Source organism: Opisthorchis viverrini (genome assembly GCF_000715545.1).
Source record: "Opisthorchis viverrini unplaced genomic scaffold opera_v5_638, whole genome shotgun sequence".
NCBI classification, from domain to species: Eukaryota; Metazoa; Platyhelminthes; class Trematoda; order Opisthorchiida; family Opisthorchiidae; genus Opisthorchis; species Opisthorchis viverrini.
Window position 1 is genome coordinate 82,200 of NW_008752306.1, and position 14,238 is coordinate 96,437.

General features: G+C 45.3%; 1 protein-coding gene across 1 annotated transcript in view; it reads left to right on the forward strand.

The window, feature by feature from the left end:
• The window catches only part of T265_11911 (hypothetical protein), a gene marked incomplete at both ends in the record, with an annotated part of 48,230 nt that extends 35,198 nt beyond the window's left edge, over positions 1–13,032 (forward strand). The window contains 5 exons of the mRNA XM_009178735.1: positions 39–452; positions 9,798–9,997; positions 10,192–10,375; positions 12,215–12,567; positions 12,906–13,032. Of these exons, the coding sequence (XP_009176999.1) occupies positions 39–452; positions 9,798–9,997; positions 10,192–10,375; positions 12,215–12,567; positions 12,906–13,032 (1,278 nt within the window). The remainder of the gene's footprint in view (positions 1–38; positions 453–9,797; positions 9,998–10,191; positions 10,376–12,214; positions 12,568–12,905) is intronic.
• Between the last annotated feature and the right edge of the window lie 1,206 nt (positions 13,033–14,238).

Genomic DNA, 14,238 nt, shown 5'->3' on the forward strand with positions numbered 1-14,238 from the left:
CTGTTTAACTGCAAACTGAGGTAGCTTTACTGTTTCAGGCTATCCGCCGCCGTCGATTGGAAGCCGAAGCCGAAGAGGGTGGGCCGATGGGTCGAGATCAAGTGATTGATCTGGACGAGGTTGTGGAATTAAAGTTGGACGGCGATGAAGATGACGAAGCAGCTGAGCTTCGTGAACTCGGAATGGATCCCGAACGACTGAAAGAGGATGATGGTAACTCGGACAAGGACGAGGATGATCAGTGGGATGTTGATGGGAATAAAACGGGCACTGATAAAAGTTGTATGGAAAGAAGGGAAACTGAGACAAAGACTATGGATCCAACCACTTGGGACGCTTCGTTGCAAGCTGCTGTGGAGGTGGACGATCAAGACGAGCAAGAATTAGTACCGGATAACGAAGCTAAAGTAGATGAGGAGGACGAAGAATTCGAATTAGAAAGTCGTAGGACAGTACGTCCATATTTTCCCATTTTATTAGTCTTTATTTTGTGGCGTTTTTTCGTAAACCTGTCCATGCTCTTTAATAGTCTAAAATTTCCGGGTTGCGCCAGGTCTTTCTTGATTACAGTAGTACGTACTGCAGTCGACTCATTCCATACCCCAAGTCTCACGGGAACTCGATCAGTCACTTCCATGGGCGGTATTTTTCGCAAGTCAACCACACACACTTTGGAGTTTGTTTCTACATCATATTCGTTTGATGAACAGTCTTGCTGTCGTCCTCTGTTGATTACTCTGGTCAACTCGCACCAAAAAGACATCGCGTTGGACTGGAGTTCCGTTTGTGATGTCAACTAATCAGAACGCTCACGCTTAGACAGAAGAGAGACTGCTCTAACGAGAGTTGGATATAAAGTCCGCGAATCCTGCAACTATCTAAGGGTAACGTGAATTCATATGTCGGGGTTTCGGCACATGCGCGAAGTCCTGGTAGGCGGGCCAATCTCTTGACACTACGTGGTCAGTAACTAGGTTGTTTTTTCAAGGCGCGGACTTATTACACATCTCTGGAGCACGAACACGTCCAACTTTTCAGACGTGATGGTTCTTGCTTGTCCAGAGTGTGTTGATACGGTAGCGGTACCACACTCTTCTCGCACGCCGGATTTCAAACCTCGGCACGGTCAATGATGTGTACCACTGATTTGTTCCAATTAGAGCAAAACTCTACTCCATTGCTTCCCCGCTTTGATTTGGGTCAACCAGAATAATCGCTCCAGGACGAGAGGAGGACCATCCTAAACAAGTTACTTGGTGATAGAAAGTACACTATCCGCTGCTCATAACCATATGATTAAATCATTGTATTCCACATTTGTTACTGTATCGAAGCTCCAGGTTGTGTCGCGTTTGGATATATGGGTAGGTTCAGTGCACGCTAATGGTCCTTATCATCGATTGCAGTGATGGGATTGCCCGTCATTTGATAATGAAGATAGCAGTGTTGGTTTATTTTGGATATGCTTCGGACCTTGAGGTTTTGGCGTATGCGGATAATGAGTAGTTGTGATGGTCTTCCACCGGTGTGTACCGCTGGTGTTAATTCGTCACGGGCCTGAACCGTACCTGCCAACTTGATCATTCTGCCAAGGTGTACATTTTAGAATGACGTTTGAAGTACCGCCCTTAATTACTATTCTTGTGTTTTTATCGTTGTTAGTTTGTCACGCGACTGCATGCCCGGTTCACCANTTCCCCACTGCACAAACCACTAAATTCGTCTGCAACAAACTGGCTAATACGAACCCCATAAATTTACTCATGTTTGTATGAACACATGAACCAACTCCGTTTGATCTGATGGTATACGCCTGGAGTTTAGGTGGGAAAGATAATGATCCTATCGGGAATTACAAAATAGAAACACATACACGGAGGGCCGAATTTGCCGTTGCATAAAGTATAAATAAACTCCATTTTTGGCACCAACTTGGGTTGCCAAACCTAATGAAGTCCCCTATTCTTGTGAAGCTACCTCGTTACGCTTAGTACTGAGGAATAGCCACGCTAAGTAGTCAAACACAGAAATCATGTTAAATTATGTCGCCAGAACACGAATTTGCGATGTGAACTTGTGAAAATCGGACAGACACTACGGAAATCCAGTGAATTTCGTTGGATTGGAGAATTTCAATGTAAAGTATGCGAATTGTTCAAATCACCTAGGACCCTTTGGTTGTAGACGGAAGGACAAAATCAGTTATTTTCCAGACTCCATAAACCACCGATGCACCGGTTGTCGTTAACGCCATTAATCCATTCTTTAGGCCGAGAAATTCGGCTGCAAATCTTTCGCCGTATGCAAGGTTACAACTTCTGCACAATACGGACTGCCCGTACCCATCTGAACGGCACTTTTGTGATTACCTTTCATAGGAACCTGACGCTTAAGCTTAAATCTGACGACTACTTCTGGACGCTCTGAGATTTCACGTCTCTCCTAGGATTGGTCTTTGAGGCCGGGACTGCGATTGTTTTGGCCTGCACATACACACAGTGACCATCCTAATCGCCAATTGGAAAATCGGTAGTGGACATGTGTCAATTCACAAAGCCTTTCACCTCACATTCGAATAAATATCCTGAATCAACACCAACAGCGTTCGATCTGACAGATCTAATGACACAGAACATTAATGATCTTACCAATACCGGAGCTATAAATAGGAGATGTCAGCCGTCGCTTGTGCGATATGCATCCTATCGCACAGCTTATGTGTATGCAACAAAGGGTTGGCGGTCATTCCAAGCGACGACTAACTCTACAGGTATTTCCTGCTTCTGTGAGTCCGATGAAAACCTGAGGGAGAAAACCGAAAAATATATATGAGGGACGTTTTGTCGATCTAGGACATGGATACGAAGGGAAGAAAGACAAGAGGCAAAAGCCTTCTATCCAGTTTTAGTAGGCTCCCGATTTCAAACTAAACGCATTCACTTTCCATGTTAAAGCAACATCTGACATTCATTATGAGTGGTTTGTTTATCTCAGTCATCGCGGGTACGGTCAGTACCAATGAACCGAGTGAGAATAACCAAGTTTGCTGTTGGTAGCTCAGGTAGCGTCGATGACCGTTAGTCAGTTTGATGAGCTGGACATGTTGTTTGGATCAAATTGCAACCAGATTGTGATCAAATTTCCAAGCCCTGTGAACAAACTGACATCCAACTCATCCCATTGCTGGGTATCGTTAGCGATGGGGTTCACACGCGGCACCATCCCAACTCTAATTACGTTATCAAGTTACGATTTGGAAACGCTCAGTATAGGCGAAATCAATATTAATCAATTGATACACCCCTTACAGTCTGTAAACTCCAAATTATCACCAAATACTGTGAGAAATTTTCGGTAACTTCATTACACAGTTCAAGCAGTTAAGTTGTCTCCCAGAACTGCAGCAAATCAACCAGCGTCCAAACTGACTCAAACATGAATGGTGATAGTGGCTTTCGACGAAGCGGCGTTCAACAAATTTTCGAAGGCCTCCCTCCTTCACGTAGGTCCGGATAACTCAACTTGAACTTGCATCGTCGCTCAGGTCAAATTAGGTTGCTGTTATACCCAACTGCTGTCTCTGCAGCATTTGGTGTCCGAAAACTACTCGCCAACAAGTAACACAACAGCTTTATTCTTACAAAGAGGAATGCAGCAGTCACGAGGGACCCAGGAGTATTTTTCAAATTGCACATTTCATTCATCCAGACTGTTGCTGATTCGAATGAGTGATTGACTGGCTTGGATGTTTGCTGGCTTCCCTACTGAAGTTTTTTGGTGGAGCTTGAATGTCTCAGTTGGTTTCTGGTATTTCAAAATTATTTGCCAAAATCTTACCTTCCTTCAGCCGCCCACTTCTGGCTGCGCAACGTAGGGTTGTCGGCGCTGGTCAAATTAGAAGGATTCCTTCTGTTTTCTGACGGGATCGGCGTAGCCTATCGGTTGCGGCAATGGATCTGTCTTGGGCAGCACATGTGAAGAAGTGGCTATTGGGGTTGGCCCCGAGAAATCGAAGGGTCCGAGTAACAGGTTGAGCCCTGGTAATTGCTCTCCCGCTTTTGGAATAGAGCACTCAGTTGGCCGTAGGTGATTGACATGTCGTTTCCATATCGGTGATCCCATTCGGACACTATTATTCACCTGACCGCTTCTCTTAAGGGCAACTCCAACCCTCCGGTTTCGGTGCCCAGGGTGATATGCTCTCACAGGCACGCGGCTTCCGGACCGGAACGTCGGTTTATCTATTGTCGGTGATTGAAAAAACATGACGATGACAAGTATTTCACTTGTTCGCATGTTTTGCTTTTGGGGTATGTGACCAGACCATTATAGCCGGTATCGCTGGATGACGGATGATAGATTTGAGATGTCGTGATAACGTCTCTGAATCTTTTCGTATGAAGACCTATTTCTCAAGGATACTTGAAGTATACATCTTATGTATCAGTGAAAAAAAGATTCCGAACTCTGTACACCTTTAACTCGCAAAGGCCATGCCTCAAGCCTGTAGAGTTACACATGGTGGCTAAGTGCGTATCGATTATACAAGGATTTTCGACTATTTTGGCGTGATTAGCCCGGTTAGTATGTTCTTCGAAGGCTGTCTATTTTAAAGCAGGATAGAACCCCCGTGTACTTGGATGAGTCCAGTGGTTCGACTGCAATGAAAATGGGCAAAGGGATGGATGTGTAGTTAGGAATGGTCTCTGTATTTGTCACACGATTGGCGTTGTATTACTAACCCTCTACTGTCCAAATCTCGTGATTTTTATGGATTGGAACCCCTTTGTTAACTAAGGCCTATAAAGGGTAATGTTTTTTTGTGCCAGACAGTAAAATCAGTAGTGTCAAATTGCTATCTTATAGCAATCCCGTACAGGACACTAGGAATCATGGGTTTGACCTTGAGATGCACGTTTCTTCCGTTAAACATAACCTCTCGGGACTACAAGAAGGAGTTGGTAGACATGCAATAAGAACAATGAGTAGAACAATGAGTAAAACATTGATCCGAATGTGAGAAAAACGCAATCTATGTTATTTACCCGCAATTGAAAAAAGTGACTGGTCATTTGCACCACAAGCGGGAAAATCCAAGTGCTGTTCAGAACACGTCTGACGAATGTTGATTGTCAGCTCAAAATGAGATTAACCACGATGACCCTAGAAATGGAGTTCGTTGGCCTGATCTGGAATGAGTTTCCTGCACTGTTGCATGGGGAAAATGGTACTGGTTTGTCAACCCCGGAAAAGGAGCATATAATCGGCGGAAATTCCCACTCCCTCTCAACGTGTGTCACTGGGTCAACGCCTATTCCTGTCGTACGTGATAGAGCAGGCTCTATGTTCCTTAAGGTTCGGTAGTGTCTCCTACCGGTAGCCGGACCGTTTCGGCAGTATTCCAGTCCTTCCTCCACTGTAACATGGAACCGGGTCAGCTAGTGGCTGCCGTACAACTCTTCGTAATCATTTCTCTCAGTTGCGCCGCTGTGCTAGCGCCTTTAAACAGTCTTTTCCGGGCTTTGAGATGTCTCAAGTCGGAGCTGGGGGAAATGAAATTCAGATGGGTGGACAGCCCCTACATGGTATTCATGAGGACTTCGGATGTTGAATACAAAATAGACCTCAATTTCCATCTTCTAGCATAAATATAATTAGTCTGTTGATTAGCCTGATTCGTCCATTTGCTACTGTTGTCGCTGGGAGAGCGGAAGTTGCACTGCTTTTCGGAGACTCCGTAGCCCTGATGAATCGCAAGTTTATGGTATTTTTAACATTTCGTGCAGTTATTTGAGAGTCAGTTACGACTAGTCCTTCCAGCACCGCCCAGTTTCTGTTCGAGGACACACTTATAACCTTTATCCAAACATGCATGAACTGCAAATTGGAACGAAAAATGTGTCAAAGAGAACAGCTATCTTGGTGGTTAAGTCTGTAGATTGATTCCATCTTAACAATCCACCAAGATTGGCTTCTCACGCGCACTTTTGAGCTTCATCGATAGCTTGGGATCTGCCGCTGCATTGACCCGGTTTATATCGCCTTTCGAAAAGTTGGGTCGGAATTAGGCTGCTACCGCATACCGCCTGCCACAGTTGAGGACTAAATACAGGTGAGCCACTCCATACGAGCATGAAAGCTCATTCGAAATAAAGGTTTGTTAAGGTACATGTTCTACAAACGTCTGGTTTCAGCTGACACACTATTCGAGACATCGCGATACACTACTCATAAGGCTGCCGAAGCGTTTCCAACAATCTTAAGAGAGGTGTATACACAGGTTTTGTTTCATTGGAAAGCAAGTTGATATTCGTTGCGACAGAGACGATGATAAATCACTCAGGTTTCGTTAGATATTATCAGATCACAAGTTTCATAGACCATCAAGGTAGTTTGCGCACAGAAACGACAATGTTTCCGACCGTTTCTTATAGTTCCAGGTGAAAATGAAATTCAGATGGGTGGACAGCCCCTACATGGTATTCATGAGGACTTCGGATGTTGAATACAAAATAGACCTCAATTTCCATCTTCTAGCATAAATATAATTAGTCTGTTGATTAGCCTGATTCGTCCATTTGCTACTGTTGTCGCTGGGAGAGCGGAAGTTGCACTGCTTTTCGGAGACTCCGTAGCCCTGATGAATCGCAAGTTTATGGTATTTTTAACATTTCGTGCAGTTATTTGAGAGTCAGTTACGACTAGTCCTTCCAGCACCGCCCAGTTTCTGTTCGAGGACACACTTATAACCTTTATCCAAACATGCATGAACTGCAAATTGGAACGAAAAATGTGTCAAAGAGAACAGCTATCTTGGTGGTTAAGTCTGTAGATTGATTCCATCTTAACAATCCACCAAGATTGGCTTCTCACGCGCACTTTTGAGCTTCATCGATAGCTTGGGATCTGCCGCTGCATTGACCCGGTTTATATCGCCTTTCGAAAAGTTGGGTCGGAATTAGGCTGCTACCGCATACCGCCTGCCACAGTTGAGGACTAAATACAGGTGAGCCACTCCATACGAGCATGAAAGCTCATTCGAAATAAAGGTTTGTTAAGGTACATGTTCTACAAACGTCTGGTTTCAGCTGACACACTATTCGAGACATCGCGATACACTACTCATAAGGCTGCCGAAGCGTTTCCAACAATCTTAAGAGAGGTGTATACACAGGTTTTGTTTCATTGGAAAGCAAGTTGATATTCGTTGCGGCAGAGACGATGATAAATCACTCAGGTTTCGTTAGATATTATCAGATCACAAGTTTCATAAGACCGTCAAGTAGTTTGCGCACAGAAACGACAATGTTTCCGACCGTTTCTTATAGTTCCAGGTGAATTAACCATAAACTCGTGGGTTCACAGTACTCACTTTCCGATGTTCTACTGATAGAAATGGAATATTGGAAACAAAAGCCACAGACGGCTCTCGAATAAACTGCTTTTTGTAAGGGGATTACTCTCATTTCTGAGCTCTGGTGGGTAGGTCGACATAATCACGTGATGAGAACGTAGAAGTGTCACTGCATTTATTTGGTTGTAATCAGTTAACTAGAATGGGGATACGAACACAAATAAGGCGCAGCAACTCTTCACCTGTATGGAGAGCACACTGAGACAGATCCCACTTCTGGCGTCCATAAAGCTTGGTCTTTACCGCAGAAGCCTTCCTTGTAAATGATATCGATGGTAAGGTACCGCTCAAAGCATACAGTTCTGGGCTTGAGAGTAACATTACTAATCTGGGTAGGCAGTTAAGGTCGGAAGGATACCCGGTTCGTGTTATCTGTATGGACATAGGTTGATAAGCTAGTCGATATGATCCGACAGCAGATGAAAATGAGAAGTCATGTGATACAGAGAAAGGACTCGAGACAACCCGGAAGTTAGTACCACCTTGGTTGTAGGTCTGTTAGCCGAGCAGACCAACAACCAAGCAGCGCACCCGAGCTACCTACATTCCAAAACATTGCCAGTTAGTACCACCGACCGGAGGGTCCGCACTCTACCTGTCATTACCTCAACCCTCATGCATCCTTCGAGTTACACAGCGGCTATGCACTGAGAAAGTGCCACGTCTGGATCATCGTCTTTACACTGTATTGTGATACAGAAGCGCAAATAACGGCACGATAGAACGCAACAATTATGGTGTAATTTTTTTAGACTGAATATGCACTACTGTTATTCAACCAGTAGCCGCGAAAGAAATCATTGGCGTGGAACACTGCAGATAAGAACTCGGTGTGTATGAATTAGGTGGCGAGTCAAAGAACAAAGACCAAAGACTGCTTGAACCGGCATTCTCTCGCTTACCGAACGGGCGCTTTACTACAACTTCCGCCTAAGTCTAGGTATGTGGACGATGCCAAAGTCCGGGATACTGGAAGTCATGCAATTGGCTCTCGAATGGCGCAGACTGTTTTTAGCTGGTATTCTGTTGGATAGAGTTGTTGCGATTTGCCTGTGAGGTTTATATGCCAGGATATGGCGTGAGTTAATCTCCTCAGTAGTTCACCTGGTACAGCACCTTTCGGTAAACAATAGGGAACCGGTTAGTTCCTAGTCCTAGGTACTGCCCTTTTTGAGTGTACCATGATCAAATTACCCATCTCAGCTAACAAGCCAATGACCATTTACGCGAACTGAACTACCAACATTTTCCCCTGTATGTACTATGTTCACGTAAACCGCTCATTCACAATTTGGGCTAAACGAAGTAATAAGCCCTATCTGAGGCATACTGAGATTAGCAGTCACTGGTGTCTTTGACTAACGTTACGCGCGCGGTTGGAACATCATTGGTTCTGTGCTCGCCTTTTTGTGAAACCTTGTGAGGTATCTAATGCGAACAGGTATTCCAGGCCATCACTATTTGATTTCTTCTAGTGTGACCAAGATGTACGGATAAGAGTTCGCTCGTTTTTTCATTCGGAAACTGCACTTAGAAACAATGATTAAATTGAAGCTTAGTTCATTCAACTGTGGAGTGATTCATCTGTTTACCTCAGTTTGTTGAAGGTTTCAGCTAATCTGACTTACAAATTTGCGTAAACCGCTCGATGATGACGGTTGGGTCTCTTTTCTTCAGCTCTAGAGCACTAAGGTCACATGATTTCTCATCGACAGAGTAGTGGGAGAGAGCTCTGCTGGGAGCCTACGACAACAATAGCGTTGGAGTACTGCACATCGTCTTTTATGGTTTTCACTAGTGGGAGGTGCTTCATCGCGAACTCGAAATCGGTTGCGCTCTACTGTCCGGTCTGTTAAAGTTTATTTTAATTTTGAGATGGAACTGATCTCGATGCTAGTGAGCTGGGAACCAAAACTAATCCTAACTGCCCACTTGAGAGTAGGCAATGCAATCAGCGAGTTCCTATGGCTCCGCCCACCTGGTTTTTCCGGCAAACAATCGCAAGTACGAAGTCTTGATTGGTTCAGAGCTCGTTCCAACTAACCGATGCTCCCTTCTTGTTATTCGCCTGTACTTAGGGTTGTGGTTGAAGCTAATGAGTAATGGTAGATTAGTGCATACATAGCCCGAAGCACACAGAACACAAGGTAAGGCCGAGGGGTTCGTGGCTGGAGCCCGACTGCTCCTGGGCAACCTGGCAGTACCTCAATCCACGTGCTTCTTTCGGGTGTTATGGTAGCTAGACGCTGAAAGGGTGTCACAGCTGAACGATTAATACACTCATCTTAGCACCGATAGCTGATACTGAGTGGCCTGCATCCAGACTCACGCAAGCTGCTCTCATTGTTGCTCCTTCCCATTCTCTTCCATTTCTCCTATCTAGGCGATACACTTTCCTATTGGGGAAACGGTGGACTATGCATCCGATTCGTGCACTCTGGAGATCCGGTTACAGCCTGCGTCGGCCTACTCAGAGCGTAGTCACGTGCGACCCTCGCGCGTCCTACGCTTCCTTGAACGGATTTTGTTCCCTGATTTGGCTAAACGACTAGATCGAGAGCTAAAGGATCAGGGGAAAACCACGTGAGCTTTTCCTATTTTTATTTCGTTATCTTATCCCAAGCATCGGCCCAATAACAATCTCGTCATCATATTTGTTTGGTTCTACACCGTTTGTTTCGTATCCAATGACTGTGCTTCATCTGTTGCCCAACTTCCAGTTCGTAACTTGCGTTCTACCTGACCTTCTATTCCCATTTCCATTTTCAACGTTTTAGGCTTATCCGTAGTTTTGCTCTGACAGCATTAGCGCGTCAGCAGCAAACCGCCGGTAGAGCAGGGGCCGAAGGACCTGGGACGGCAGATGAGGATGAGGAAGGCGCTGAAAGGGAGGGTGGCAACCTGAGTGCTTGGAAGAGTTCTCGGGCACGTGACGAATGGAACGAAGATGATGGTCATGAGGTTAGTTCTTTATGTTCTTTGGCCGTGAGTAATATCATTATCTCACTAGCTGAAACGAATTGGTTAGAGCGCGAATTTACTGACCAGAAGGTCTGTGGTTCGAAGCCGACCTCTGCCTCTCGACTTCCCCTGTTTAGGCTTGGGCAAGCTGGCAGCATCGCAGCCCTCGTGCAACCTTCGTGTGGCATGGCAGCTGGGCGATTTTGTTTACCATGTATCCAAAAGGCAATACCGAATTGAACACTGATTTTTGGTCCTTTCCAGGCTTTTTAAAGCTTCTGATATTGATATTTTTTCTGCAAAAATAACGAACAAGGGTCTTCATGGGAGTATTTCAATTACAACCCACTTTTGCTTATCGGAACCCTAAAGGTCAAACTAGTTAGACTTGTTACCACCCTCGTCCTTATCAGGGGTACGAATTCCCTTCAGGCTGATCTGAAAGTGAAGTAACCACTAACCAGGTCGATGTGACCGGTGATCCTAATGTCCGCTTGACGCTTGCATTATTCCCATATCTTTTGGCGATTGAGGATTAGTTGAGATAAACAACTTTGGAATTATTTTTTAGTTGCACTGCAGAAGAACACACATAATTATCAATTTCAATCACATCTGCTCTTCCGGATTGTGAGGTTGACGGTCTCTTTATTATTCACCTCCGCATTCACGTGCCACGCAATTGTTGTGGCCAGACGCTTTTTGTGAGTTGTCTCCCAGGCCTACCCGGTTTATCCGTATGCTTCGAACGTGTTAGGCTGCAAATTTTCCTGGTTGAACACTTGATTCATAAGGTTGTAGTTTCGCGTATTTCCCCAGTAGTGTACAATTTGGGTTCAAATGGAACGTAAGGTCGATAGGAACCCTGTATCGCATCAACCTGTTGAATCCGATGGAGGATGGAACCGGAAGTGTGTGGCCAGCAACCACACGAGTAGTGTGTGCTGTCAAGGAATTATACTGCGATATCTCGAATATCGCACCAGCTGGAACATGAGACGGCCTTTGTGCAAACTATTGATTTGAAAGACATCATCAACGAGGGATTCCTTCGGATTATCCGTTATCACCAACTTAGTTTGCAAACGGATGTGTTTCGCTAATATCCGTAAACCCCGTACAACACGGTCATTGTCGCTCAGTATGCGAAGGCACAAGCAGTCCAGTTGGCCAGTCAACTATGACGTATTGCACGCTCGATATTGCGCCTACCTGTCGGAAATTTCCTAATTAGGGCCACTACACTTCGACGCAGTTCCTCTCAGGGGTTGCAATACAGTCAGTTCTTCAGTCTGAGCATAGTTTGTCCCAAATTTGGGTGTTCGCATAATACATCCCTTCACCAAGAAAGGTCTTTGTGACTAGAGGCTACTGCTGTTGGATTTTCACAACCTCCATTTAGTCCGCGACCAGCTGAAGAACGGCCGACTCAGGAAACCAAATGTGCAGTATGTTTTCCTTATAAATTGTTACAACTTGGCAAATCGTCTGTACTTTGGGTTTACGCGCTGTTAGCTGCTACCATAAATGTTACAACGGTTGACATTACGAATGCTCGCATGCAAACTCTAACAGTTAGATGGGAATTGTGTGTTAATCCATCTAGCATATTCGTGAGGTAATTGACCTATAGGATGCATGTTTTGTTCTCCTACTAGACAGAACTAACTCCCTCTCAGTCACCGGTCCTAATTCAGATGCAGCAAAGGTCAGTCGCACATAATGGTCTCTTCTTCCTCACATAAGGCAAATTATAACAACATTACTCATATGCATTCTTAAGTTCTCAGCTGTTTAGTCTCTGTTTAACTGCAAACTGAGGTAGCTTTACTATTTCAGGCTATCCGCCGCCGTCGATTGGAAGCCGAAGCCGAAGAGGGTGGGCCGATGGGTCGTGATCAAGTGATTGATCTGGACGAGGTTGTGGAATTAAAGTTGGACGGCGATGAAGATGACGAAGCAGCTGAGCTTCGTGAACTCGGAATGGATCCTGAACCTTTGGGTGGCATGGCATTTAGGCACCGAAATGGTGTTAAAGCTGAACGATTTTTGTCATACTACAGAAGGTTTGGAACGAAAACAAAATACCACTCGAACGGAGCTCCTCGGTCGCCATCCCACTCTTCAAAAAGGGCACAAGAACTTCATGCGAAAACTATCGTGGCATCAGCCTGGCATCCATCCCGTCTAGGGTAATCTCTGGCATCGTTCTGCGTAGTTTGCTTGATTGTCAGTAGAGACAGGTTCGTGAGAATCAAGCTGGGTTTCGCCCTGGCCGAGGATGTATAGCCCATATCTTTACTTTGAGGCAAATTCGTGAATAGTGCCGGTCCAGTAGAAGGCCCACACTGGTTGATTTTCTCGATCTGAAAACTGCTTTTGATTCTGCTGATCGTCAGAAACTTTGACAGTGTCTAGCGATCAAATTTGCGCCTTCCACGTTTATATCCCTTATGAGGCGACTCTTTGCGATCTCCTGTGGAGGCACACTAGTGTAACGCGAGGTTTCGCCTGACTATATCACATGCAGTGGTGTAAGACAAGGCTGTTCTCAATCACTTTTGCTCTTCAAATTTGTTCTTGATGTGGTGCACGAAATTTCTCTGCTTGCCTCTGAGTATGCGGAGTATACTGCCCTCCTCAGTTCAGATCCATAAAAAATGCAAACCATCTTAAGTAATCTTAAATTTTCTGCCCCACGGTTTGGCTTGCAGGTGAGTCAGTCAACATGGCAGATAAATTTGTTTACCTGGGTAGTTGTATAAGTTCCGTTAGACTGGCTGAAGCTGAGATTACCCCTCGGACCGGGGGAGCCAGGGTGGCTGATAAATTTGTTACCTGGGTAGTTGTATAAGTTCCGTTAGACTGGCTGAAGCTGAGATTACCCCTCGAACCGGGGGAGCCAGGGTGGCTTTTGCGGAGCTACAGTGCTGACGTGACGTCATTTTGTCTGTCAAGGGCAGAGTTTGCAATGCGGCAGTGCGATTCATACTGCTTTATAAATCGGAGACGTGGCCTCTATGCGCAGAGGACACACGAAAGATAACAGTGTTTGACCATCGTTGTCTCTAAAGCAACAGTTGGATGTCGTAGGAACACCGGATTAGTAGTGCTGATGCACGCCAGATGGTCCTAGGAGGACTAATCTCTCCCGCAATAGATGAATTACTCATACTTCATAGATTACGCTGGTTAACATGAACCCCGCATGTCAGAAGACCATCTGTTCCGCAGTGCTCCTTTCACCCGACCCTGTGATGACTGGAAGCGGCCAAGACATAGACAGTGTACGACCTTGGGATGAAATATGAAAACACTAACCGGTTAACTGAGTCGGGTCAGCAACTGCCGTCTCCCTGAATGGAGACCTCAGGACTTAACTCACCAGTGGTTAGTGACCCTGGTAGAAATGGCCCAATTGTGTAGTCAGTCACGCTCATTCATCAAAGCTATCGTCTTAAATGTGTGGCTCCCGAACTAAATAAACATACCATCGCCTTCAGTGCTTGTCCCGCACTCTCCCACTTCCCGATGATCGAAACTGTAGCAAGTGGAACCAATGGTACACGGTTTATAGCTGTTAAGTCGATTGATTGATGGACTGCTCTGCACCAGTACACCGTTGTGGGAAAGCCTAAAAAGGACTACCTTCCATAGAGCCGGAGAAACAGCAGCATGGATGACAGTGGGGCAGAGGGAGCGGTGGGGAATAGGGTACTGATGACATTTTCAGCGAAAGGGGGGTCAAGTTATATAATAAACAACGGCATAAACGACGGCTCTGCTGATTGTCGGACATGCGCCAAAACTTTTGCAAAAGGGGGTTAACGCCGGCAATAATATATATATATATATATATATAT